The following is a 27,978-nucleotide window of genomic DNA, read 5'->3' on the forward strand; positions in this document are numbered from 1 at the left end:
TTGAGACTTCTGGTGTACGGATTAACAGTAAGGATTAGTAAGGCCTTTGCAGGTCCATGTCCTTGTGTTGTTACAGTTGTAGGAAATGGCTGGCTTTAATGGCTCCAAAATTCTATAGTTTTCATGTCACTGGATCTTAACGTCTATGTCACTCAGGGATAAAGAGCTCAAGACAGAGAAGCATAAAATGCCACCCAGTCAAGAGACAAGGTTTGTTTTATATCCTCCAGTTTTAACGTTTTGTTTGGGTCCTTTGCTAAAAAAAAAAAAAAAAAAAAAAAAAAAAAAAGCCGTATATTAAAGTATACGATTTTTAATAATGGTAAATTCCTCCAAGTACAAGATTAATAATACGAACTCCCCACTTTCATAATGAAACCCTACAGACAGTTCATCATCCATTCACCCATTCATCTTAGATACCCAGATAGAGACAGACAGACCTCTGCAGACACATACATACATACAGCCTTCTACCACATGTCTGCTTAGCAAGTCACCAGGGATAACGCTTTGAGTATAGACAGGTAAGGACAAGCAAAAACTGTTACAGGAAAGACGACTAAAAATATTCCATTATGTTGATGGGCAGTGTCACCCTCACGAACAAAGGCAACACGTTGTCATCATTTACATTTTGTCTCCAACGTATTAATGATAATCTTGGGTATCAGTTTTTATTGATGGGTTATTTTCAAAAAAGGAATCAATGAAACAACTTAATGGTATGCCAGGGATGATGCAAAAGTAATTAATTTAAAACAAGTTTTCATTCTTTCCCAAACCACAGGAAGCTCCCAGTTGTACAGACTAATGGGGAAATGGTATGTTTCATTTACTTCACCGTTCTTATTAGGAAAGTTATTTCTATGCCATGCGCAGATCTCCTAGATTTTAAAATATCAAATATTCTCGCACTAATTAAGAAAGTCTTTCAGGGTACTGGGTTCCCTTGGGGTTATGATAATAATTACCTGATGATACCAATCAGACCAATTAGCAATGTATACTTGCAGGGAAAAATGATTATTTGAGGACCCTATATATTTGAATTCTGAGTAATTCTGAATTATTGTCTTACATAGATTCTATAAATAATTTCCTCAACCCCACCTACAAAGCCTATGGAGTTTTCTAGGCTTCTTGCTCGAGCTTTTAAAACTGCAAAAACTGAAAAAAAAAAAAAATCTGTGCCTACCTATCACTAGATATGCAAAGGATTAGAATAAGGCAATTACACTGCTCGGCCCAATAAATAAGCCTATGTCTAGAGTAGTGAGAACGCTGAGGCAAGAGTGGTATTGGAATAATTGCTTTAATTGTCTAATTCCCTTCATGCATATAGAAATAGCTATTATTTAATACACTGTGCTTGCACAAAAGTTGTATTGCACTTATATATCGCTTCATATTTTTCTAAATATTTTCACCTTCGTGTGACTTGAACTGACGCAATGTGGTAGGTGGGTCATATTAAGCCCATTTTGCTCAGGAGTAAGCTGAATTCAGAAACATTTAAATGTGCCCAGGGTGATATGGGTCACGAAAAAAAGCGGAACTTGAATTCAGCTTGCAATATAGGGCTTCCCTCATCCCACCTTGATGGTTCCCAAAACTAAGTTATTATTGATTTTTTAATACTAAAATAAATCCATGGTCCATTTCCTTTGATACTCACATTCCTCTCTGGATTTTCCAATGAAGTAGTAAAATTCTGGAATACTGCTAATATGAGAAATCACTCATCCATGGGAAATTGTGTTTTTTCCCTTTTAAAAAACAAAAAAACTTCCCAAACGACACATCAGCTAGGCTCTGAAAATAAGACGGCAAATTGCAGCAAAGTTGTGAAAACAAAGACCCAACAGTCTTTCTCCAGTGCAGGCTTGTTGCCATGAGCTAATAATTCCAGACTTTGAGCAAGCCGAGCCTCCTTTTTAATAACCCTATGCCTCTAGGTAAAGTATTTCTACTAAAAATTATTGAGGCATGGAACAAGGTAAGATGTGTGAGCTCATGTTGGATTGTTCAATTACTAAACGGAGTCTCGCAGCATTAAGAGTTTTCCAACTTGACAGATGATTCCTCTTCATACACTTGTATAAACATACTGCTTATGGCTGAAATCTATGTAAGCTTTTCTTTCAATTAAAATGTCAGGGATGACAGACTGTGTTTTCACTGTCCTTAACAGAATGATGGGTACCACAGCGAAGGATTTCATGTCCTCATTTTTCCCACTAAAGGATGTGTTTCAGTGTAGAGGTGGTTGTAAAGAAGGACTCTGTCTGCTGGTCTTCCTCGCCCTTGGGCAAGCCTAACTATCTTTTTTTTTTTTTTTTTGTCTTTTTTTGTCTTATCTAGGGGTACAGCATAGGGAGGTTCCCAGGCTAGGGGTCTAATTGGAGCTGTAGTTTCCGGCCTGTGCCACAGCCACAACAACGCAGGATCTGAGCCGTGTCTGTGACCTACACTACAGCTCACGGCAACGCTGGATCCCTAACCCACTGAGCGAGGCCAGGGATCGAACCTGCAACCTCATGGTTCCTAGTCGGATTTGTTAACCACTGAGCCATAACGGGAACTCCAAGACTAACTATCTTTAACAAGCCAGAGTTTGTGTTTGGAAGATCTCAAGAGGGTCATTGCAGACTGCTCTTCCTTCCCAGGTTTTCAAAAGATCCATGACCTTCTGAGATTGCTTATTACCCTCTAACAACAGGCAGAGGCCAGGTTTGTGGAGAGACAGAGAGAAAAAGCAAATGATACAAAAAAAATTACATTGGAAAATTTGGAGATCAGTATTAGCATTGAAATCAGATCACAGGTATCTAAGAAAGCTTGAGCAGATAACAAAATAAAACAACAAAAGGACTTGGTCTTGGGGGTGGTGGGACAAACTGGAAAAAAAAAAAAAAAAAAAGAGCCTGAAAGCAATAACCTGGCAGGAATAATGCTCAGGGAGCAGAGGCCCCAGGTGCTATTGATATTAGAGTTTCTGACTCCTTAACTTGTAGGTTCTCCATCTCATCATCTGTTGGATGAAGGGATCAGGCTATAGGCCACCTGGAAATGCCTTGAAATCACTCTAAAATTCAGATTCTAGGGATCCAGTTGAAAATGAGATGGTCTTAATCTAGCAAGACTGTATGTTCTACTATGATAAGGGCATATTCTTTATCGCTCACTGATGCGTCCACAGCCCTCAAGCAGCACCGGGCATGTAGTAGGTGGTCACGTGTATACTAAATGAAATTGAGCTAGCACAGCACTTAGTTCTTAAGACCACGACTACATTTGAAACATGAATAAATCCCAAAGAGACAGGGTTCCTAAAAAGGGAGAGAAGTTGCTAAAAAATGGACACGATCCATTCCATGGGGCCCATGTTTTATTCTCATTTAAATGTTACAGGATTTCATAAACAGACTAGAGAAAGCTTACTGCCCGCTGTCTTTGTGTATGCTTAAGAAAAGAAAACTCTGCTTCCTTTGCACCTTTTTAAATGAGGTACTGTGGCCTAACTTAGCAAACGAGCCTCTACTAGGATGGGGAAACTGAAGAGGGGAATACAACACTCTTAAATCTTAAGAGAGGGCAGTTTGTAATGAGAAATGCTTATTTAAATCTTAAGAGAGGGTGGTTTGTAATGAGAAATGCTCATTCGTCTCCTAAATGGAATTTTTTAAAATTTTATTTTGATTAGCGTATAGTTGATTTATAGTGTTGTATCTATATTTAGAGTTTTAAAATTTATATTTATTTATAAATAAACATTCAGTTATATTTATTTGTAAATAAACATTTATTTGTAATGATTTATATTTGTATATATTTATTTATATTTACAGTGATTTATTTATATTTATAGTTGATTTATGTGTTAATTTCTGCTGTAGAGCAGTGACCCAGTTTTATATATATATATTCTTTTTCTCATATTATCTTCTATCATGGTCTATCCCAAGAGACTGGCTATAAGTGGAATTCAAAAATTGTAAAATTCCTGTTTTCATAAAGAAAGTAAATTGCCGGCACAAGCAAGTAGCATGTGAGTTGGAAAGACAATACGGTCCCTTTCTTCTCTGGGTGAGAACTACATTGTGAAATGGGTAGTGAAGAACATGGGCTCAGGAGCTGGCCTGCCAAAGCTGGAGTTCCAACTCCGCCACTTAGTAGCTGTGTAACCTCTGGCAGAGTTACTTGGCTTCTCTGTGCCTCAGTTTCCTCAACTGTAAAATGGGGTGATGGGATATTTACCTCATGACGTTAAATGAGTTATCACATATTAAATATATTGAATATGCTTAACAAAATTAGTTGTGGTTATTGTTATTATTACTCTTCTGAAACACTGACCAAACAACCGATTCATCACAACACTTTTACCAAGAAACTGTGGCTTAAGAACATCAGTCCTGGAGTTCCCGTTGTGGCGCAGTGGTTAAGGAATCCGACTAGGAACCATGAGGTTGCGGGTTCGGTCCCTGCCCTTGCTCAGTGGGTTAAGGATCCGGCGTTGCCGTGAGCTGTGGTGTAGGTTGCAGACGCGGCTCGGATCCCGCATTGCTGTGGCTCTAGCTTAGGCCGGTGGCTACAGCTCCGATTCGACCCCTAGCCTGGGAACCTCCATATCCCCGTGGGAGCGGCCCAAGAAATAGCAAAAAAAAAAAAAAAAAAAAAAAGAACATCAGTCCTTAGCTTTAACTGAAGAATTACAATCTAACAGATATAAAAATGCCCCCAACTCCCTGCATATATAAGCTATTTCTTTTAAAATCCATCAGCTTTAGAATCCCAAACCCTTCTATGGAGGCAAATGGATTCCTTCCACCAACAATTTTACAGAATTGCAAAATGACTTCACACTATGCCTCAGAAAGGATCCTTGAAAATATTTCCTCAAAATGGAACCAAACTAGGTCCCCAGAGATCAGTCCTTAGTATCTTGTTTTTCCTGAAAACAATGACAAAAATCCAACAGAAGCAACAACTAGGAAAACAAGAGAGCTATCTGACCCACATCGTGCAAGACATCATATTACTTGTATCTTTCTGAATGAGCTCATGTTCTGTACCAAGTCTTACAGCCAAGCTCCTGAAGTTGGATGGCAAATGCAGTAGTTCCCCTTTTAAAAAATGAGGAATTTGAGGCAAAGTAGAAATAGCCTTAGAAAAGGCAAAAATTGTCAGAATTCAATAAAAATATGTATTTTTCTCTTTCAAAGCTTCTTCAGGCTCAAGAAGGACCTCTGATAAAGATGGGGAATCTCCCTGCAAGAATTGTCCCCACCCCCACTCTTCATCTGATGACACAGACATTTGGGTGTCCAGGAAGAGAACTGTGCCTCCAGTCTCCTACCCAGCTTTAGCCCCCATCTTGTCCTGAAAAGCTAGTAAAATCGCCAGGGCAAAACAGCAAATGCTCCAGCTCATCAGAGATGCCAGTAAGCCCACATCTTTGTGATGGAATTTAACATGGCTCCATGACCTTGTGTCATCTGGCCCCTCGCTGCCTCCCCAGCTCATGGCCCTGGGCTCCACACACTTGCCATAATGACTTCCTTATAGACCCTGGACACAAGTAATCCTACAACCTTCTCTGGGCAATGCCATCAGGCTAGGGCCTTTGCTGGAGTGTTCTCAGTGCACCCTAGTAGCTAGTACTTTTTCCCTAGTAACATTTATCACCATGTATTCAATCAATCATCAAAAACCAATTAAGCACCTAATATTTGTCAGACTCTGTACACTTTCATTTCAGAGGGGGAAAAACTGATTTGGCAAATTAGGTCACTTGCATAATAATTCATTTACAAACATCCAGTTGGTAACAACATGATGATAAACAAAACAGATGTGTTTCATGATTTCCCGGAGTTTGCCATCACCCCTTCTCTATTCATTAATGATTTTAAATGGTTTTAAAAAATATCTCTGCTCCCAACCAGACAATACACGTTGTAAGTCAGAGATTGTGTCCGCTTTGTTTACCAAAGTAGATACTTCTGAAACCTAAGGAAGCACACAATACCTGGCAGGTATTTAATAAATATTTCTTGAATTAATGAAAGCATAGATATCAAGAATCTCTTCCACTAGCAATGGACACTGCAGGAATAGCGTTCAATAAATTTGCTCTGCTAACTAATGAGAACTTAATTGATTTACAAGTTGTAAGTGAAACTCCAATTTATATTAACAGCCTAATCTAACCCACTTCTGTTCTGAACAAGCATAGTTGGTTACCTCCAAGGTAATCTGTACTTTTGATCAGTGCCCCTTAGATTAAACTCGAGCTTTCTGATGAGTTCTAGACCCATTTATTTTTGCATGAATTAAATTAATTTCCATTTGAAATTATTTGGGGGGCATTTCATAAGAAAAGGTCACAAATAATTCAAAAACACTCATCTGTCTCTAACCTATATAATGTTTTAAAAATTGAATGCCTGCCCTGCAATAAGGTTGCACTTTATAATGTCCAGAGCTCTGGGTCCAGGGGTACCAGTTACACCCATATCATGGTCAACTAAACCTCTCTGCTTTGTACTGACTTAGCCATATTGACAAGAACGTTTTTGTAATCACTATGGCCAGAGGTGTTGGAAATTAAATTTACCACAGAAGATAAAATTAGGTCTCTTAAAAAAAAAAAAATCAAGTTTGTACTACCGCCGCCTTTATCATATAGATGTAGTATCTGATGTCCTGGAAATGTAACTTCTTTTTCTTTAAATGAAAGCCTGACTGTGAGAGAGCCAATGGTCATAATAAAATGTCATAGAGCTAACAGAGCTGCCTCCTGCTGGAGCCTTTGCTGGGTTTTACAGCATTTGTGCTGCGTGTATTCAGGCAGAGGCGATGTTTACTGGTGCTTTTAAATGTTTTAAACAGAGAGAGTAGTGATGGAAGGAGAGATGCGAATTTATGGCTATTCTGTTAAGGCTAGTCAATCAATCTCTTTTTTCTTCTTCTTTAATGACTGATTTCTGCACCATTAATCTGAATTAGCCATGCAGTCAGCTTGATTCATTTAAGTTAACCAAAAACATGGCTGATTGGTTTCTGATGCATTATTGTCCAAAAAAAAAAAGTTTTTAAAAATCTGATATTTTTCCTTGTAAAGAGCAAAAGACTCTTTATAAAGACCCTTTATAAAAAACTCTAAATGGCTGAACAGTTTGGCATTAGCCATGGGTCAGATTTAAAGACATGAAGAGATGGCTTTTCAATTAGCCAATAACTTCTCAGTTGCATCAATTATTCATAAAGTTACACTTAGAAAAGGCAAGTAAATGCACATCAAAAGATATAAAATAAAAGATTTTGAATGCAGGCTCAAATAAATGATATATATCTATCTAGCTGGCTGGAGGGAAATTTTTTCTCCATAGAAACATATCTCTAAGGAAAATTTCTTCCTGTTTGTGAGTTGTTAATAAGCTTCCTCCTTGCTTCCTAAGGACAAATAAGTAGCCCTCTGATTATGAGCCTTGTTGTTTCCATGTGACTGCTGCTTGCATTCATTCACCATACATGAATAATTCATGCAAACATTCACTAACACACTTGCCTGGATGTTCTGCAGAGGCTGAGCGCTCCCTGCACTTACAGATGCTCCCTTCCCCCGACTCTAAGTTCGGCAATTCCCGTTTTGATTTCTTCTGGATACTCGGCTGGTCAGTTACCATATTTGAGTGCGTAATTCATGGCATCATCCACACCCAGCACAATCCCCCAGTACTCATGTTCCAAATAGACAGCTCAGTTTTGCTGCTGAATGACGGGAGCTCCAAGCGCAAAAGACTTCAGCCAGCAAAAACAGAGAGCTCTTGCAAGGATCATCTGGGCAACCTTTACTCATCCTTGCTAGGTCACCCCCACTAATGCCTCCATCTAACCTCTTCTTGGATCACGAGGCAGGGTCTCTCGGGCAGTTTTCAAATGCCTCTCCTGGGAGACCAGATTTATGACAGGTCCCACCCTGCCGCTCGCCAGGATTATTTCAGCTCTTTAGGGGGAGGTGATAGAAATGATTAGCTCCACAGCTAAACTGGCAAGAGAGGGGATGTGTCAGCAAGGCAGGAGCAGCTTCGGGCAGCTGAAGTGACAGGCATGGGCTCGGCAACCCTCAACTGCTGAAAGCCTGATTTCTCAAGTTCTGTTCTTCATGATAAAGTAACTGAGATGCTGCAGGGTAACACGTTCACTGGGGAAACACAGACAAGGAAAGAGACATGGCCTCAAGGCTTGGCAAACTCTTCACTAGGTTACAACCTAACAGCTGCCAATTCCAAACCACGGCTGTAACCAAATAACCAAAAACCATAGGATGCGGTGTGGGATCCGAAAGAAACCCTGGTCAGGCAGGGGATGAACATCATTTGGGGATGGAGGAGCCACGAAAAAATGCTAAAAGGCCAGAAGGGAAGACCTAACTGGGAAAGGAAAAGGAAAAAGCAGACTGGGAGATGTTGACAACCAGCTTCAAATTTCCAAATGGCTACATTCAGAGCATGGTGACCAGTCACTTTCAAACCCAACTGGAGCGGAATAATAACAATAATACAGCAACAGCACAAGGGGTTTAACTTATAAGAAAGAACATCTCCCGAGAGCGAAGGGTGTAAAACAATTAAATGGCTTACTGAGGTTTTGGAATTTCCTCTTCTTAGGCTCTTAAAAAATAGATTTGTCCCGGTCTGGCAGGGTTTCCAGGGAGGAGGAGGAACTGGCAGACCTCTCCTAGTCCTAAATTAGGTCTATTATTTTCACTTATTCCAGTCAGAGTGGCTGACAGAAATGATAGAGATAATGCTGGCTGCCATCATTAACCAGAAAATCGAATAAAGCTGACAAGGCACAGGCTTTGTGTCGCCTGCTGGCCCTGCCACGCACCACGCGTGTGTGCTCTGCACAAACCACTGAACGTCTCTGTTTTCTCACTGGCACAAAGGGGACTAGTAGAGCCACTCCATAGGTATGGCGTGAGGACGATTCGATAACCAGGTACAACATTCTGTGTGTGCTTGTCCCTCGCAAGATGATCAGTGTATATTCTACTCGAGCAATGATTCATCTATTTTAGAAAACCAAATTGCAGCGAGTGTCTTTTAAAAACACAAAGTAAACCTATAGTCTCCTCCGCTTCAGGGGGAAGTGGTTTGGGGAAAAGACTCAGAAACATCCGGCCTCTAGGAGGATCTGAATGTCTTTTCCATTACTGGCAGCCCTGGTGCATCCTGGCCTATCATCTTCTTAGAGAAACCTGTTGATTTCTCCAGTCTAGGCTAGTGTCTGCTGCATGCCTCAGGCTCTCCCTTAGATTGGAGGGAAAGTGTCAGGGGGCACAGAGCTTGGCACACAACAGGAGACTTATGGAGGTTTGTTGAATGACTTAATGAGGTTACTTCACTGTACAGGGTCTCTCGCTTCCTGGAAGCAACACTCCTATGACTCATCCATGCCAGACCTCTTTTTCAAGGATCCTGATAACTTGAAACACTACCCTACAGGGACAGTCACCGTATCAGTGACCTGAGCAAGGGGGGGTTGGAGGAGGGGTGGAGTTTCTAGGAAACTTGTGTGTCCTCCTTGGGCACACTTTCCTGAGCTACCTTTCAAGTCCTCCCACTTTGTAGAAGCACTTATCAGGGAGCTAAATTGATATTAGTCTGGAACACTTAATAAAATAGCAATAAAGTTCATGATAATGACACTTGGCATTTACTTTGCACTTTGCATCCCCAGATCTCAAAGGGTTTAGCAACTAGACTTTTGGCTATTTTCTTTCTCTCTTCCTTTTTCTTTCTTCCTTCCTTCTTTCCTTCCTTCCTTCCTTTCCTCCCTCCCTCCATCCCCTCCCTTTGTTTTTTTCTTTTTAGGGCTGCACCCGCAGCATATGGAAGTTCCCAGGCTAGGGGTCAAACTGGAGCTACAGCTGCCAGCCTACACCACAGCCACAGCAGCACAGGATCCAAGCCACACCTGTGACCTACGCATAGCTCTCAGCAACGATGGATCCTTAACCCACTGAGCGAGGCCAGGGATGAGACCCATATCCTCATGGATATTAGTCGGGCTCGTAACCTGCTGAGCCACAAGAAGAACTCCTGGCTTTTGCTATTTTCAAAGCTACTCATGGGCTGGACATACAAGCAAAGAAACTACTGAGACAGAGCTTCTCTTTGGCCCGAGTTGGTGCTATTGTTAGGCTCAGAGATTGAGATAATGACCATGCTATGTATATAGACACACCCGCTACACACAAGCACCCACAGACCTCAGACGTCTACATGCTCAACGCAAAAGTGATATGAAGACTTTTGGTCCCAAACATACTTTTGTCTGTATCAGCCAGGTCCAACCCTGGAGGCGGGTTTGCCTTTTGATAGATTAGTTTTGCCGTGATATATCTTTCAACCTCCTTCTCAGTATATTTATAAAAACAATCGGAACATCTGTGTCTGTGCTGTAAAGGCATGGACGTTTTAAAGGGCTTATTTTTCCTTGAAGCTCATTCCGGAGGAAATTTTGTTTAGGCTTAAATGATTAGTTAAAAGCCACACAGGGCTTTATGTATAAAGCATCTCTTCGAAGGCACTTCTCCCTTCCCTGGTGGCCTTGCATTTTGCCAAAGAGAGTGACTTGCTCAGTTTCCCATATTATTCCCCAGACAGTCCTAGTCCTGCTCCCAAACAAATGTGGTATTTGGGGTTTCGAGTTTAAATGTAATTTGGTATCATTTCAGATGTCTTCCTACAGCTTAATAAACATCTTCCCCAGAGGGACGTGGGGTCTGATTTTAATTTGTGGTAGGGTTATGGTCACAGTAAATGTCAATTTTAGCTATCGACAGTAAGTCCCTACTAGAAACAGAAATAGAAAGCGACTGGTGGTACATTTATAGGACACGTGCCTTCCCCCAGACATCTCTCCACGGGTGTGTGACGACAGCTTAGTTTCTCCTCAGGCCCCTGGAAAATCAGTCGCTCACCGGAACAGAACGTGGCAATCTGAAGCTCATACAAAAGATACAGTGAAGGAACTGAGCCCTTCATGGTATGGCTTTGAATCTGAAGGCGCCACTAAGTGTGTCACTTCCCTTCCTCCGCTGTGGGTTTGCCTGGCGATTGTAGGCTGTGCTCTCAAGACTTCTGCGTTTCCATTTCTTTATGAATAAAATAAAGCGGCTGAGCCAATCATCTTCAAGAACACTTTGACTCCAAAATTATCTAATTAGATATGCTCAAGAGTGCATAACCTGACCCATGGAGAAGCCCAGAACTAGTTATTTTGGGGAAGCAGCCCACTGGTTGTGAGTGGGTCTTCCTCAAAGCTGCAGACAAATGGGTACTTTGTCCCTAGCCTCTTTTTGGACATTCTTTTTCCTCCAAAGATGCCTGGGTGCAAGTACCACTTAGCCAAGGAGGGCAGAACCACAAGTCCTGAGGGCTAAAAGGAGGGGTCGTTTCTTCTTGCATATGAAAAATGATCCTTCTGATTAGCATGAAATAAAGGTTTCACTCTTCTGGGCACTTGAGTTAGTCCTTATCATTAAACAGAAAAATATTCTTTGAGAGAGGCTGGGCAGGTCCCGAAATCAGCAGCAGTTCTGTCTTTTCACTGTGGTACCATCAGGCCCTTTGGGATGGGACTACACTGGCTGTTCTGAGGAAGATCAAGGTTCTCCAAGCCTGTGACTTGCCAGGAAAACCATTTTCACTACCGAGGAGTAAGTACTATCTGACCCTACCTGCTAAAGAGCTGAGATAACAAGCCCTAAGGGCCTACATGGAGCCTTATGGACGGGCCTGTCCACAGGGCCTCTTGTGTGTCAACGTGACTAGGCTGCGGGATGTGCAAATATCGGGTTCGACCTTATTTCTGGGTGTGTCTGTGAACGTGTTTCCACAGAGGGTGGCATTCGAATGGGTGAACTGAGGAAAGCAAGCTGCCCTCCTCAAGGTAAATAGGCAGCATTCAACCTGCTGAGGGCCTGAAAAAAACAAAGGAGGTGGAAGTTTGAGAGGGTCTCCCCCCGGCCCTGCCCCGACCCCTCACCCCCTGCCTGATGGGGACATCAGCCTTCTCCAGCCGCTGGACTTGAACTTAAACCACCTGTCTTCCAAATGTTCGGGGTTTGGTATTTAGACTGAAATTTACATCATGGCTTTCCTAGGACTCCAGATAACAGGGAGAAGAACATGTCTCAGCCCCCATAAATGGCATAAGCCAATTTTTTAAATAATAAGTCATATGTATCTTCCTAGCCTACTGCCTATTGATTCTCTGTCTCTGGAGAACCCTAACTAATACAGTGTCTCCTCTTTAGAACCTTCTCCCTAGAAAGTATCCTATGTTTTCTTTCTTTCCTTCCTTCCTCTCTCTTTCTCTCTCTCTCTCTCTCTCTCTCTCTCTCTCTCTCTCTCTTTCTTTCCTGTCTTTTTAGGGCTGCACCTGCAGCATCTGGATGTTCCCAGGCTAGGGACTGAATTGGAGCCACCGGCCTGTGCCATAGCCACACCAGATCCAAACCGCATCTTCAACCTCTACTGCATCTGGCGGCAATGCCAGATCCTTAACCCACTGAGTGAGGCCAGTGATCCAGCACACATCCTCATAGATACCAGTCGGGTTCTTAACCCACTGAGCCACAATGGGACCTTCTATATCTTCTTAAATATATTCGATAACTGTGAATTAGTGGAATCTAGGCATTAACTTTCACATCCCTCATCCTTCACTTCCAATCATTCACCAAGTTCTATTCACTCTACCTTCCAAATAGACCTGGAATCCATCCTTTTAGCTTCATCCTCACTCCCAAGATTCCAGTCCAAAACATCATCTAGTCTCATTTGGTGCTTCCCAGTTGCTATCTCCATTTTTGCTTTTCTCCAATCCAGTCTCTGCACTGCAGCCAGAATGACCTAATCATGACATTTACCTGCTCAATGTTCTCCCACGGCTTTGCTCAGCATTCAGGATTTAATAAAATCATCCTGTAAGCATTCCACTGCTCAGATGTCTTACTACTTTCCACCCTGACTTGATATGTTCCACCCATCCTGACTTTTGTTCATTTCCCAGAATGTGCCAAACTCTTTCCTACCCCAGGACCTTCACACATCCCACTGTCTTTGCCTGGACAGATTAGCCATTGGCTCTTTTGTTGACCAGCTCTTATGTATCTTTTAGATCTTGGTTTAAATATCACTTTCTTAAAATTTTCTCTGACCCCCAAATTGCAGGTCCTCTAATCGAGAGGACTACACAGCTCCATGTGCTATTCCTTCATGCTTTTCTAACAATATTTTACAGGTACAATTATTTATTTAGCGCCAGTCTTTCCCATTAGACACATATCTCCCTGATGGCAGAGGCTTTTTCACTTTTGAAGACCAGAGGTAAAGTTATTCTGATTTCTTTTAACCACTGGGAAAATCTGTGCTTATTTTCTGGAATAGTCCACCCCATTTGGATGGAGAACGAGAAAGACAAATACCATAATATAGCTAGAAAGCTTTCTAGAAGTTAAAAGGATTGATCCAACATAAGTGAGTACCATAGTAATCACCTACATGCCTTTAGTCATACATCTTTCTGCCTTTCTGAGGCCTGGAGCTCCTTCTTTTGAAGAGCACAAAAGCCAAATGGGAATATTCATTCCAGGACTTCTACTTTGTGCTCTAGGTTAATGCTGAAGCACTCAATTGTTCTTATGACAGGTAAGTGTTTTCTTTTTTGGCCAGTGGTTCCAATTGTTACAGCTCTCCAAATGAGTCAAAACCCCTAAGTTTTAGGTAAGGTTCCCGAGCATCAAATATACATGCCAACCAAACTTCTTCCATTAAAATAGGGCATGAAGAACTATAGTTTAAGTGCCTTGGATTGCTTTCCTTATAAGGCAGGAAACTGAAAAAAGATCTTCTGGTTTTTTACTCAAAAACAAAGTAAACAAAAATCAGTGACTTCCAAGTCCAGTGTGGCTGAGAAAATTCATTTTCTTAATATGGAGTGGGTTCAGGAGTGACGGGGGAGCGAGTGGACGTACAAGGATGACGGTCTGCTGCAGACTTCTGGCAAACTCTTTGGCCTGTTGGTCCACAGCCAGTGTTTTTCTTCATAAATGGATTCCACATCTTTATTAAGTTAAGTATTTCTTTTTTTATTATTTGAAACATACTTTAAATATTTTGTTTTATGACGTCCTGGAAATTGATACAATTCCTTCTAGATCAAGGAAGATGGGAAAATCAATTACAATTTTTTTTCGCATTGAGAGCGATTACCAAAAATTATGCCCCAATTTAATTTATCCATTACGCTGAATATCATTTGACGTCATGTGTGAACAACTCAAGACAGCCAGAATTAAGGGCCGTCCTTCTGATTAGGTGAATCAGTTATTTTCACAGAAAAGCCCTAAATGATTATGAAATAGAAACATACCCCTAAGTGTGTGAGTTGATTTGTAAAAAACAACACAGAATTGTAAGTTTTAAATTACACTTAACCTTTTATAAGAAACCCCCCTGCAAGAACACACCAAAACACATCAGAGCCTGATGTGAGCATCTAGTGTCAGATCCTTTACACAAACAAGTTACATTTTGTAATCCAGGGAATGAATCTTATTAAAATAAATTTTTATCTGACATGGATGGAATTTCAAAAGTGGCCCGTTTACAGATGAGTTAATTGGCTTTCTCCAAAAATGGAGGAATTTTTAGGACCATTTAAGTCATGAGAACTATTGGCTCAGAATGCGGAGAAGGGCTCGAAGCCCAGCCCTTAGCAGAAACTAGAGTTGCCTTCCCTACTCTTCAAAACCAAGTTCTCAAAACCTCCTAATGGGTTTCACTGTTTTCTTTCCAGTGCTTATCATAATCAGGGAACCACAAATTTGCATCCCTAATGGACTCTTTTCAAAAGTGTGTTGACATTTCAGTAGGTTTTGAATAGCTCTTAATGCTTCTCTCAATTTGGGCAGGTGCCCACAGATCTCCTTATATGGATCTGGACCTATAGACTGTCTGCTTTACTCACTTTTTTTTTTTTAAATCCCTGGGAACCGATCTTAATTATACCCCTAAAAAAGTGAAAACTCTGAAGTCAGATGACTCAGAAAACGACCTGGATATCCACAGGCAGGGCAGCATCTTAACTATATCTGTGAACCCAGGCACGAGTCAAGAGTGTCACCTCTTGCGTGGTCAATCCACTTTTTTGAGTGTCTATTTTTGTCAAAAGGAAATAGATATAAATAAGACCATGGAGATAAACATAGGTTAGGGAAGAAAATTGAAATCAAGCCGAGAACGCACCATCTAAGCAAAAACTTCATTGCATTTTATTGCTTGAATTTTCTACAAGGACCCAGAGGGCCTACAGAGGGGCCATTGCAGTTCCACTTACTTTTTGTGGCTTCAGTATGAATACAATCCAACAGAAACACAACTAAAATTATTTTTCAAGTTTTTTTTTTTTTTTAAACATTTACTCAGCTCCTGCTATGTTTCAGGAACTGTGCTGGGAATCCAGAGTGAATAAAAGATCATCCCTGCCCTTAAGAATTCCGTCCTTTAGTGAGAGAAACAGATAAAGCATGGAAGTCAGAGCAGGTGTAATGGGAGAACCACCCCCCATGCCAATTGATATCTGATACTGGGGAGTTCAGGGGAAGGATTCTAGGAGAGGAGACACATGAATTGTTCCAGGAAAGAGGAGACGTTAACCCCCTCCACTGCATGTGTACACATGTGTGTGCATTCATGTACGTGTGTGTGTGTGTGTGTGTGTGAGAGAGAGAGAGAGAGAGAGGGAGAAGGGATATTGGTGGAAGGGGTTCAAAGCAGAGTTAATCATCTGTGCAAAGCACGTTATTAGAGTACAAACAGACAGGCCAAGAAGATATTAAATAATTACTGTTGTGCATAGCTTATCATGAGATGAAACTCTCTCTCTGGGTGCTAAGAATCCCTGTCTAGAAAAAGGCATGCTATCTGATGTGCGACTATTCAGCCCGATTCCCCATAGGCGACAAACAGGGTAGGTAGGTGACTATATACATTGAGAATTTTTTAAACTGATTTTCCAGTATTTCATGTAGATGGCTGAGTTACAAACGAAAAGACCCACTTGACAGAGCTGTGCAAATTCAATTCTTTTTGAGGTGGTGAGCAATGGAATAAAAGGAAGAGAGATTTAGGGTATAGGGCAGGGTCTCAGCATTTTCCAAAATCAAAGGAACCTTTCTTGGCCCTATTTTCTCATATTAAGCTGTTTCAGAAAAGGTGAAATGGAGCCAGAATTTGGCCCTCCTTTTTCGGACTCAGAAGCCTTCCAAGACAGAAAGCTGGTATCACTGAGTTTTCTCTCCAATACTCCTACTTTTCATGTATTTCCTACTTTGAGCTCAATCAATATAAATAGGCATGAGATGGGGGGTACTCATAGATAGTTTTAACAATCACTGCTATGCAGCGCTTTCACTGGAGGTACTGAAGCTAGTTTTCTGCATTTCCTGTGAATTTTACACTCCCTTTGGGGTGCTCCTTTTGCGACAAATTAATTTTAGTTCCTGGAGAGGAAAGTCCTACCTCAAAACACAGTGTCAGATGCTGTAGTACCAAGTTAATAAATGGATTTCCCATTACTTCCAGCACAGAGTTAAACATACAGATTGAAAGATAGCATAGCCTTTTTTTTTTTTTTTTTTTTGTGGACTACATTGACTTGAAACCTTTGAAAAGTATATTGTTGTCCCCTCGTTTCTAAATCGATATTGGCAGTCACTGAATGCCCCCTTTCTTTCAAAGGAAAAGAAAGGAAGGAAGGAAGCGGGCAGCAAACCTTGGTCCTCCCGGCTTAAACATGAAAATGAAACAAGGGCTTAAGACAAGGTAGCGCCACAGAGCAAATGGCCCAGCTCAAGCCTTCTCTCCTAGGTCCCTTCCCTGACTTGCGGTGTGCAGCTCAGAGCCCATAAAACTACTCCTTCTGTGCTTTCGCATGTGGAAAATGAGACTGTAAAAGCATCAGCCGGCTTCTGACAGGAATAGCTAGTAAAAGAGAATGGGAGGGTGCCGCATACATAAGATGCACCGCTCTCATCAGAGAACCGGTCCGTGGGTCCTTCATACATGGCTCCTGAGGTTCCACCTGCCGGCAAGAATTCTAAAGCGTGGAAATGTCCTACAGTGAGGTTGTGATGATGGTTGTATAACTATAAATATGATAAAATTTATGAATTGGAAAAAAAACAAAAGAGCACTACAGATTTGTAGTAAACAGCAAAAATTAAAATTATATAGAAGAATGTAAAAAAAAAAAAAAGAATTCTGAAGTGTGGCGATGTTTTCATAGAGCTTATTGAATAAAGAAACTATAACAGCATTCAAGTTTCCAGGACCATTCCCAGCAACTTGAAAACCTCAACCTAGGCCCTGCCTCTATAATATATAGCATTTCCACACTGTGGCTGTTTTAATAAACCAATGGATATTTCCCTCCAATCTGTTTGCTTTTAGTGAACTTTTTTTTCGCCGTCTCTGAAGAAGCTGGCACTATAATGTCAGACAAATGACTAAATAACTGTGCATTGCTCTAGACACCAGCGAATAAAATATACCAAATGCTGCATATCCCTAGAGTGTATTATTCCACTTAGAAAGGGGTATAATTGACTTTGGGTAGTATGGGGAGAAAAAATCCAAGAATTTTTGAGTACTGGGGTTATTTTCCGGTAATTGCCTGACTTGAAATTTTAGTTTGTCAATCAGACCGTTCTCCTAGCCCTAGAAATGTGGGGCTTTTTTGGGGGGAGGTTAGGGGGCAGTATAAAAGGAGAACTGGGAAAATGGCTAAGCCCCATAGGCCTTTTTTCTTGTCACAAAGTTGTTGTCAAAAAGATTCGCTATTATGTCTGGGATGGGTGAACTCCGTGGCATTTTGCCTTCAGTTAAAAATGTCTCAAACCATTTTTCAAACATTTTGAGGTTTGGCAAAAACCTGAAATCCATCCTGCCAAGCACTTTCCCCCCTTAATTCTTAAACCCATGTGTCTTTCAAGGGAAATTTAATCCGTATGTTTCTGATTCATTTACACTTAACTCATCAAAATGGTGTTTTGTAAGAGCTATTTGATGTTCAAGAAGTCTTATGAGCTTCTCTTTTTATAAGTCTGAAAAGCCTTTCTTTCTGAGAACCAGAAAATTGTATTTTACCAGCTGTAAGCCAAATGATTGGAGCTGCGTTAAGAATCAAGAACCTGCCGAATTGAGGAGGCAAGAAACTAGCAGACACAATGACATAAATAAACATCCTAGGTCTGCCTGCTCGCACATCAACCGAAGGCCTTTCAAACTCTTCCTTCCCTGAAGAAGTCTATCCCAGGAGGCCTATGATCAAGCCATAAAACTGAAGTGGGCAAGAACTGGGATTCTGCCACAAAAATACCCACTGATTCTGGAGATCACCACTTGTAAAATCCCAGCTCAGAATCATGTGTGTTTCTTGAGATAAACCTATTACCTAGGAGATAAGATAATCAATGAACGCCAGAACAAGAAGAGACTTGGGTAATTTCTGCTCCGGTGATATTAAGATGGTGTTTCAAGGACTTCAGGGTGAAGGTGGGGGCATGTGTTGAGACGGAAGCTATGCGCCCATCGGAGGCTCTAATTTTTCATACCGGGCTTCCACATAAGAAGATTGTTTTAAAAAGGACTCTAAGGGCAAATTCACTTTGAAAACAAATATCTGAATTTTATATGAGGATGCTGAGGTCTGGGGACGGAAGCTTGGCGTTGGGACAGAGCTGGCAACACAACCCAGGTCTCCTGACCCTTGTCCAGTCCTCCCCTGACCTTTCCACGGCGCCGATGCCTTTTGAACTCTGGCTGCAGTTCATTAGTGAGGTCAATTAGTGAGGAATTGGTGAGATCAGTTTAATCCGACATGACTAGTATTTTATAGGATATGATATCCAAGAAATTATACACAGTAAAGATTCAGTATTGCCTCACACAGACCGACACACACAGATGTAAACATATATACATGTGCATATACTGGGCTGCGATATAAAAAAATGGTTTTTATTTTTCTGGTCTTTTTAGAGCCACACCCTCGGCATATGGAAGTTCCCAGGCTAGGGAACTGTAGCTGCCGGCCTACACTGCAGCCACAGCCAAGACAGGTCTGAGCCGCGTCTGCAATCTATACCACAGGTCATGGCAATGCCGGATCCTTAACCCACTGAGCGAGGCCAGGGATGGAACCTGTGTCCTTTGGATTCTAGTTGGGTTCACTAACCACTGAGCCACGACAGGAACTCCTATAAAATATATTTCTTACTATTGTTCATAGCAAAAAAAAAAGTTTCAAAAGCCCTTTTCCATAAAAAAAAATCACATTTCTTTTACTGGCAGTTCAGCCGATTGGAGTTTTCCATTTGCCTCATTAAAGGCCACGTGGCTGGAAGATCCAGCATGAAGGACCCTCTCACTTCAGGGAAGAAATCCTAAGAATCACCGGCCTGTCTCACCAAAGGCAGCTTAATACCGATTGGGAGAAAAGAACAAAGAACAAAATGTGTGATGTGGAGAGGAGGGGGACATGCGGGGACAGATACCTAGTTGAGAAGAGAAAGGGTCCTCTCATCTTCACATGATTTACAAATGGCAAGAATGATTTCCGACTTGCACACGGTGCAGCTGCACGGGGCACGATCCAGACATATTAGCTCCAGCATGTTTCCAAAGCGCATTCGCCGAGCACTTAACAATCATCAATTAGTTAGAAACATCCTTTCGAGGTCGGGAGGCGCAATAGTTCATCTCCACACCACAGAGCTTTGGAGACTTTAGGGAAGCCAAACCATACAGCACCTGGATAATTACTGTGGGAAGATTAATTGGGTTAACTGGCTGTGAGGAATCTTGTGATAAAGCATCATGAAAAATGCTGCCCCCGTCGCACTCTTCCATGTCAACGCTGGAGTCCTTCGTGCCTAACAGCTGAAAGCTGCCTCCATGGGAAAGGATGCAAAGTCATTAAAACAACTATGAATTACCCTTTGCGCGCGCGCGCTCTCTCTCTCTCTCTCTCTCTCTCTCTCTCTCCTTTTTTTTTCAGAATCGTAATGAAGTGACAAGTTTTTTGTGGTCACAAAGTGCTGGAGTCTCTTTGGGATTAAAGTGCAAAGTGGGGCTGGGTTGGGAATTGTGGTCCAAAACCGTTCCCTAGGTGGGGAGGGAGAGGGAGGAAGCAGCAAGTTTCAGAGCCCAGAGGTCACATCCTGCAGGTGGGTGGGTGCTGGATCTGGGGTGGTTTCCAAGCTCTGGCCTCATCAGACACGCACTCAGTGGAGCAGCGAGGGGGGCCAGAGAAGGCAGAGGGAGGAAGGGAGAGAGCAGAGCGTGGGGGAAGCAGAGAGAGCCTGACTCCGGGACATTTACCTCGTCTGGCTAATGGACTAGGGACGTACGCCCCACCCACTAACTAGACACTGGGGAGCTTTTGGCTGGAGGCAGAAGGCAAACTATCTAGTCCCCCTCCCCTCCCTCCTGACCAGAGGGTGGAGTCTTTGCACAGCCAGGTGCCTGAGCGACTCCCAGCTTTCCAAGCCTGGCCATTGCCCCTCTGGCCCCTGCACCTCTCAGTCTTTCTCTGTGCTCTTCCCACCGCACCATCCCCAAGAGCCAGAACTCAAAGGGGACTGAGAAGCATAAGCTTGAGCAGAAAGATGCCATGCTGGGCTCCAGGAAGCCCAAGAGCCTGGGAGGGCAGAAACGTGCTCCTCACCATGTTGGAACCAGGTCCTGGCACTGCCAGCAAGTAGCTTTATGATATCAGGTAATATGTCACATTTTGGGATGGCTTCAATTTCGGACTCAGTAAGTTGAAGGATCTCTAAAGTTCCCGCCTATCCATGCATTTAGAGGGATACAGGATTATTAATCTACCACTAAGAGTTCTGGATGCCCAGAGTGAAGCCAGTGCAAATGCCATCCCTTGTGACTGTACACCGGAGCCCCCTCTTCACCCTCGGTGGAAGGGAAGGCAATGTCAACAAGGCAGCCTTGTACTGAGCTAGGGCAAAGTCTGAACTAAGGAAGGTAATGCGGCTTGAGAGAAGCCACTTTGTAACCCATATTAGGGTGGATGCTGGTGAGAGCGAAAAACTACAGGTGAAAATGCAACGCAAGAGTAATTTACGTGTCCATTTACACTAAATGGGTTTATCATAATTGCTGTTATTATGATTAATTCCAGAGGAATTAAAGGACCTCAGCCCTTTGTTGCAGAGCGTTGCTGAGCTGCCTGAAGCATGATGGTAAATAAGAATGTCAAGAAGAGGCAGGTGCAAAAGAAGAATTGCTTTATGCAACATCTGAAAAAGAAATCTGCTACTTAACTAAAAGCTGTGGGGGGCGGAAAAAGACCCAAGCCTTCTTGGCTCTGAAATGAACTGTTTTCCCGTGTCGTCTTAAACCTCATTTGCTGGCCTGTGAGGAGATGGTCCCGCAGAAGAGAGGCTGTGTTCTGTCTCTCTTCCCACCTCTCCTCCTGCTCACAGTCTCCTGGGCATCTCGGGACTCAGTTTTCCTTCCTGGGAAGGAACCGCTGGACGACAGTGTTTCGCTCTATGCAGTTAAAGCCCCAAATATACCATTATCCGGACTACCAAAAGAGTCCACTAGTCCCATGATTAAATAACTAGCACGTATTGAACATTTACTATGCTAAGTGCATAACACTGACTGAACATTTACTATGCTAAGTGTCTTATAGTCATTATCTCATGGATTCCATTTCATGGATGAAATAATTGAGGCTCAGAAACTTTCAACAGATGGTCAAAAATCACGCAGCTACAAGTGGCAAAGCCAGAGTTGGAACACAGAGCTGCCTGACTCCAAAAGGACTCTCAAAGCGTATCACTTGGGCCTTGCAGATTTTGAACAATCCGGCCCTGCCTCTGCGAAGAAGCTTCCTCTGCACCCTTCCTTAGCAGTGAGATGGGCCCCACTGAGGGCAGAGGGGCAGAAAGTGGGAAGCCGGGCCCATGAGGCTACAAGAGGCCCAGCTGGCCTCTCTGCCGTGTCAGCACATGTATCCAGCTCCACATGACTTCAATTCTTTAAAGATCTTTGATTCTGAAAGTTCACAGGCTCCTAAAATACTGTAATTCAATGGCAGGCCTTCCAGCTTATCCAACACAGTCTCTTGGCCCCCATTTTCCTTCTCCCATTATGATGAGTGATTGAGTCTGTGCTTTAATAGATACCTTGGCATTTCTTTGAAGCCTTATTATTGTTTTTTTCCAGGCTTGGCTGTTCCAAACACCTCCAGTTCTATTTCGGCCATTAAGACGGCAAGGAAAACAAGTTAAAAGGTAAAATTCAATTTCTGGTATGGTGTGGAAGAAGGGAAGATTTTGCTGAGAGCTAGATGGGTCTTGGCTACTGTACATCTACTGTCGCACCCTCCATAATGATTGTCAACTGTTGATTAATTCTTCTTGGGTGCAGCGTTGCTTCATCAATCATTAAATAAACTCTCCTGCTGGGGTAGGCACAGGAAGAAACGATGTATGGACTGGTTATAAAGTGTATGTGTACTATGTCGTGGACTTTGGAGTCCTAAGTCAAAGTCGATCTCAGTTTTCCAGGATGTAAGGAGTCAAGGAACTGCTGTGGTTGCATCCAAAATTTGTGAAATACACACCTCTGAAGGCACCAAGCCTTAACGTACAGTTTCATCAGACTAGCAAAATCTGTACAAAATTCACAAACTTTGATTTGGGCCAGAGGATTTTTATTGGCCTGGCCCCCATTTATCAATGCGGCCCATTTCCCTTCCTCCTCTCTGCTGTCTACCATATCTCTGTGCTCTATCTGCTGGTGCAGATGCTTGCACACCCAGCTTTGGCAAACCCAATGCAAAAAGAGTCCCTTTGGAAGGTCAGAGGCCCAAGAAGACCAAACAAAAAGAGAGCAGAAAGAAGAAGCCCATGTTCCATCCACCGTTTCTACTTTTCTAAACACAGTTTCAGGTGTCCCCACCCTACTTTCTGTCAGACCCGTGACAGGGTTCAATCTCAAATCCACACTCATTTCTGCCTCTGAGTGTGGACCTGCCCTCCTGCCCAGTGCTTACTGAGGAAAATCTGAGACAACGTTTTTAGAATGCAGCTTGAGACAGCCTGGGGCCTGTTTCCGGCAGAGACTTGGGGACCCTGGAATAGAACCCCTGATGGCAGTCTTGGGCCCCATCACTGCGGCATGATCCCACCAACTTCACCATCATAACGGTTGCCACCTTGGGGATCCCCTTCTCTGCAATCTCCAAAACATCATTTTTATGACCAGAAAAGATATGTGAAAGAGACAGCAGGCTTCAAAGGCAGCCTCACCTGACCAAAGACATGCATCACACACGTGTGCTACTGCACAGAGAAATCCTCTTTGTCAAGCCCCAAAGGCAATCCAGTTCTCACGACCAAGCTCGCTCTTCTCCGTTTCACTCCATTTTCCCATTCACAAAGCCACGGCTGAGCATGAATGGGGACGCAAGGGTCTTTTTTTCCAACCTGCATTGTTCTCTCTCCTTCCACTCAGGTCACTGGAAACTTGGCAGGTTTTGAGGTTTTCTCCTCATCTCACTTTAATCAGAATGGACCTTTTACCTCTGCTTCTAGTACCTGACTTGAGCTCAGACCTGCTTGATTTTCTAAATAAAAAGAAGGGAAGAGAGGCTGGGAAAGGAAGAAGTCTGAGTGATGCTGGGAGCAGGATGCCCGCCAGAGTCTGCAGTTGGTCGCCTGCACAGACACTTCCCCATAGGACCCCTTCCTGTATCCGCATGATGGCAGCAGCTGAGACTGCATTCCTGTGATCCCACTGTGTGCCAGGGCCCTTAAAATATGTCTCCAGCCCTCATAACTCCACACAGTAGGTATGGTTATCCTCATTTTACAAAAAAAAAAAAAAAAAAATAGAAATTACAGCACAGTGAGGTTCAGTGACTGGCCAAAGTTGCCCAACTAGCATATAAAAGAGTGACTTGAACCCAGCCTTCTGACCTCAAAAGCCATGCTCTTTTCAGAAGATTCTATACTACTTCTCTGATCAATGGCTACCTGACTTCCTGGTGTCACCCCCTCTCTGCATGCCATAGATGTGTCCACCAAGAGGGAAATGGCAGGGCAAGGGGAAGAAGGCTGAGCTTGGCTGCAACTTATGGGTAAGCTTGAGCGTGGACAGTGGGTATCCCTTAGTTCTGTATAGATCTGTGCCTCTTCTGTTGTGCCACCAAAGCCCCGCCGCCCCCCTTCACTTGCTAATATGTGAGGCATGGCCCCAAAGACCCCTAGGGAGGCCAAAGCTTCCATCGAGGCCATGCCCGGAGGGAACGTAAAACATGAACCACGTCACCAAGATCATACACGGACAAGCACAGCCACTAGGTCCATGGTGGTCCTGATGGTGGAGGAAGGTTTATTAGTGATGGCAAAGCTAGAGCTAGACCCTGTGTGGACTGGACTCAACAGGTTAGAGCTCGTATGAACCAGGGCAAGTCTGACCCTTGGTTTTCACATTGACAAAAACAAGACACACACACACACACACACACACACACACGATACAGGTAAATCCAGGAAACACTGAATGAGAGCAGTAAATTAGAGCAATGTCCATATCCTGGTTGTGATATTTACTCTAGTTTTGTCCGATGTCACCGATGGGGGAAACTGGGTGAACGGTACCCGGAGTCTCTGTGTGATTTCTTACAGGTGCATGTCGGGCTACAAGGACCACAATACAAATTTCAATTTGAAAACAACAATAATCACAATAAAAACTCCCAACGAAACCATCACCAAACAGTGGAGCCGGTGATCCTCACCCTCCTGGGTTATCCCAGGGAGGAAGTGGGGTAACCAAGTCTGACCTGGGCTCACAGCCGGGCTCACACTCCTTGCCTGGCCTCTCTGTCAGTCCTTCCGGACCTCTCTGATGATAGGTGAACACCTCGGAGCCAAGTCAACATAAATTGTAATGCACTAAAAAAAGAAACCATGCCCTCTTTATTCCTGAAGAGTCTCAAGCACTCACTTGGCACTCGTCAAACCCTGCACAATGACTAATAACCTTCAGCAGTGGTTTCGTTTCAGCTCTGAGTAATTCCCCCTCCCCCCCATAGGCATAGTTGTGATCATTCCCTGTGCACAATTAAGCTGGGCCCATAAATACATACTTTACAATAAAGCCACTACCCTGGCATTTGCCTGAAGAATAGGGATATTGTTTGGTAAAATTATCTTTCGAACAGGCGCATATATAGTTTTGCCTTTCAAGTTCTTCGAAGGTTTTAAATAGCCTTCAATCTCATCTAAAACCTTGAATTTATGTTAAAATTACCAAAACGTATCAAGGAGTCGCAAAATCTTTGGGGGGGGGATAAATTATTTAAAAGTACTGTTCTGAATATGCAGATGAATATGAGGGCACGAAGCACAGGTGCCTCCTACATTTCAGCATCATTTTAGACATCAGAGGGCCTTGTGGGATCTTTTCGACAAGTTGACTGCATTGATGGGCCTTCCTTTCTATTCCGCCTTTCTTTGGGACATACTCACCCAGGTAATTATCTCTCACTGAGGACTCCTCGCAGGTTGCATGTGGAAACTAAGGATTTCACAAGAGGAGCGTTCATGCCAAAATGCGAAAAACAAAAAGCAAGCTTCAAAGTGGGGAAAGACACGTTCCCCTTCACCCTCCCCAGCTCGTGTCTTTCTTGAATTCAAATGTACTTTTCGCTGAAAGGCTGTGCCAAATACCTTTTAGCAAAACTTTTACAGAACACGGACACAGACACAGAACTTTCAAGCTGAAAGGGACTTCCGAGGTCACCTTAGATTGGTTCCACACGGGGTGGGGGTGGGGGGGGGCTGGTTGCCCACTTTGTCTGCTCTGTCATCTTGAAATGATGCTTTAAGGGACTCGCTCAAGGTCATCAGGCTTAGCACTCAGGCCTCCTGACCTTCCGCCACAGCACGCTGTTTCTTCCCCACTTTCCTCCCCCTTCCATCTCTGTCCACCCCCCTGCCCCCGAGGGGAGAAGACCCATAAAAAGTCATGATTAGTTATATCCCGAGCGTGCATTAAATACATAAACAGAAACACCTTTCGGGTACATGCTCCGTGCCTCTGCATCCAGCTGTGTGATGATCAAAGCTGAGTCAGAGACGTTTGGAAGTAGCCACGAGTCAGGGTAGACTCTCTCCCTGGACTGGCCCTCCAGGCATGGAGGCCTTCAGCTGACAACTATCTAATAATGCTGGGTGGTTTCAGAAAGCATTGGGCCCAGACCGAGCATCATGGCACTAAATACATTTATGAAACGCACAGAAACGTGGTAATAATGTTCAAAACGTAACAGTCTCTCTCTCCCTGGGTATCCTGGATCCTTAAAGCATCAAGAACACCATCGCCTGTCCCTCACTCCATTTGCTTCCTGTTAATTCCTTCCTCACAAATATTAACTAGCTGTTTCTAGACCAATCAGTCCGGAAGTTTTCATCATCTCTCCCTTGACCGCAGAGTATCATCTTGGAAAATAATTCAAGAACATACACGTTTTAAAGTTAGCACTGGATTAAGTTCATTGGCATGTGAAAAAACAGAAAGTTAAAATTAACCGCAGCTAACGTGAGCTGAACAAATAGGCGAAGAAGGGCTGTAGCTGCTTTGGGGAGCATCATCTATTATGTGAAAAAGCGACAGTACGGTCTTGAGAAGAAACACAGTGGCACAACTCTTTCGACTCAGCACCGCACACCAAAGAGTTTTCCAGGCATTTGCAATTCACCAGTTACCCTCAAAAGCCACCCCCCACTCCCACCGTCACTTCACTTCGTCCGACCTTTTATGAAAAGACAACCCTTGTGAGCCATTTCAGAAAGAAAGAGGGAGAGAATCCTGGTGGAAAATAATACACAGCTGTGATAATATCACTTTTTTTTCAAACACCATAATATAGTTTTACTTTTAATAATAAAAGATAAAAAAGGGGCGTCTGTGAATAATTAGAGATTGTAGTCTGAAGCCAGTTACAGTCCCTGCAATTGATAATAAACTGAAAACCCCTTGAGAGCAGGTAAATGCTTTGCAACCCTGACCCCCTGGCTCTCACATTACTTAACTACCCTGCGGTTCTTGCATTACATCACCATTCAAGCGATTGGTTCCTGCATTTTAACTCTCTCCCTGTCTCCTCCGATTAGGAGCGACACTGCAGCGAAGAAACTTCGCCCAAGAGTTTGCTCCTTCTCGCTTCGCTTTTTCTGTGTGGCCCTTTTGCGCCTGTCCCTCCGGCTCGCTCCGATTTTTTTTTTTTTTTTTTTTGCGTGTGTGCCCAACCCAGCCTCCGTTCAACTCATGCAGGTTGCCATTACTAGAACAAAAACTCTGATCCAAGTGAAAAGAAATGCCTCTTCGGGACCAGAAGAGGAGCGGAGGGGCTGGGGGAAGAGGAGAAGGAAGGAGTGGAGAAACAAAGACGGGCAGGAAGGGTGGGGGGGACAGGAGGAGGAGGAGGAGGATGAAGACTCCAGGAAAGAAGGCAGTAGGGACCACCTCCCCCCCCAAATCTATAAAATCGGGAGAAAGAAAATAAAATTAAAAACAAACCTCATGGACATCACTGAGGCTGAATTCCCTCCTGAGGTGCAGAACATGAGAGCTGTGGAATGAGTGTGTGTAGAATTTGAGCCAAAGCTTAACTAGCCTGAGTGAGTCACATCCTTCCCACTTGATTCCAGGCCAAGCGATGATGTCATGAGCTGGCCCTTCTCTAGCGCCCGGCTCGGCTCGCTCACTCTCTTTCTCCTGGGCTCGCCCTCCTCCCCCTTCTCCTTTTTAGCTCCGTGCTGGTGAAGTCACCATTTAAATCTGGCAGAAC

General features: G+C 43.2%; 1 protein-coding gene across 7 annotated transcripts in view; it reads right to left on the minus strand.

Annotated features, from left to right (window-relative positions):
• Window positions 1-27,978, minus strand: part of CREB5 (cAMP responsive element binding protein 5) — a 423,962-nt gene that overhangs the window by 107,653 nt on the left and 288,331 nt on the right. Inside the window, exon 1 of one of the 7 annotated variants that reach the window (XM_021078569.1) lies at window positions 27,708-27,977. The exons of the other annotated variants lie outside the window; for them this stretch is intronic. Within the exon in view, the coding sequence (XP_020934228.1) occupies window positions 27,708-27,754 (47 nt within the window). The 5' untranslated portion in view covers window positions 27,755-27,977. Of the gene's footprint in view, window positions 1-27,707; window position 27,978 lie in introns of those variants that run through there. 7 annotated transcript variants of the gene reach the window in all.

This window comes from Sus scrofa, chromosome 18 (genome assembly GCF_000003025.6).
Source record: "Sus scrofa isolate TJ Tabasco breed Duroc chromosome 18, Sscrofa11.1, whole genome shotgun sequence".
Taxonomy (NCBI): domain Eukaryota; kingdom Metazoa; phylum Chordata; class Mammalia; order Artiodactyla; family Suidae; genus Sus; species Sus scrofa.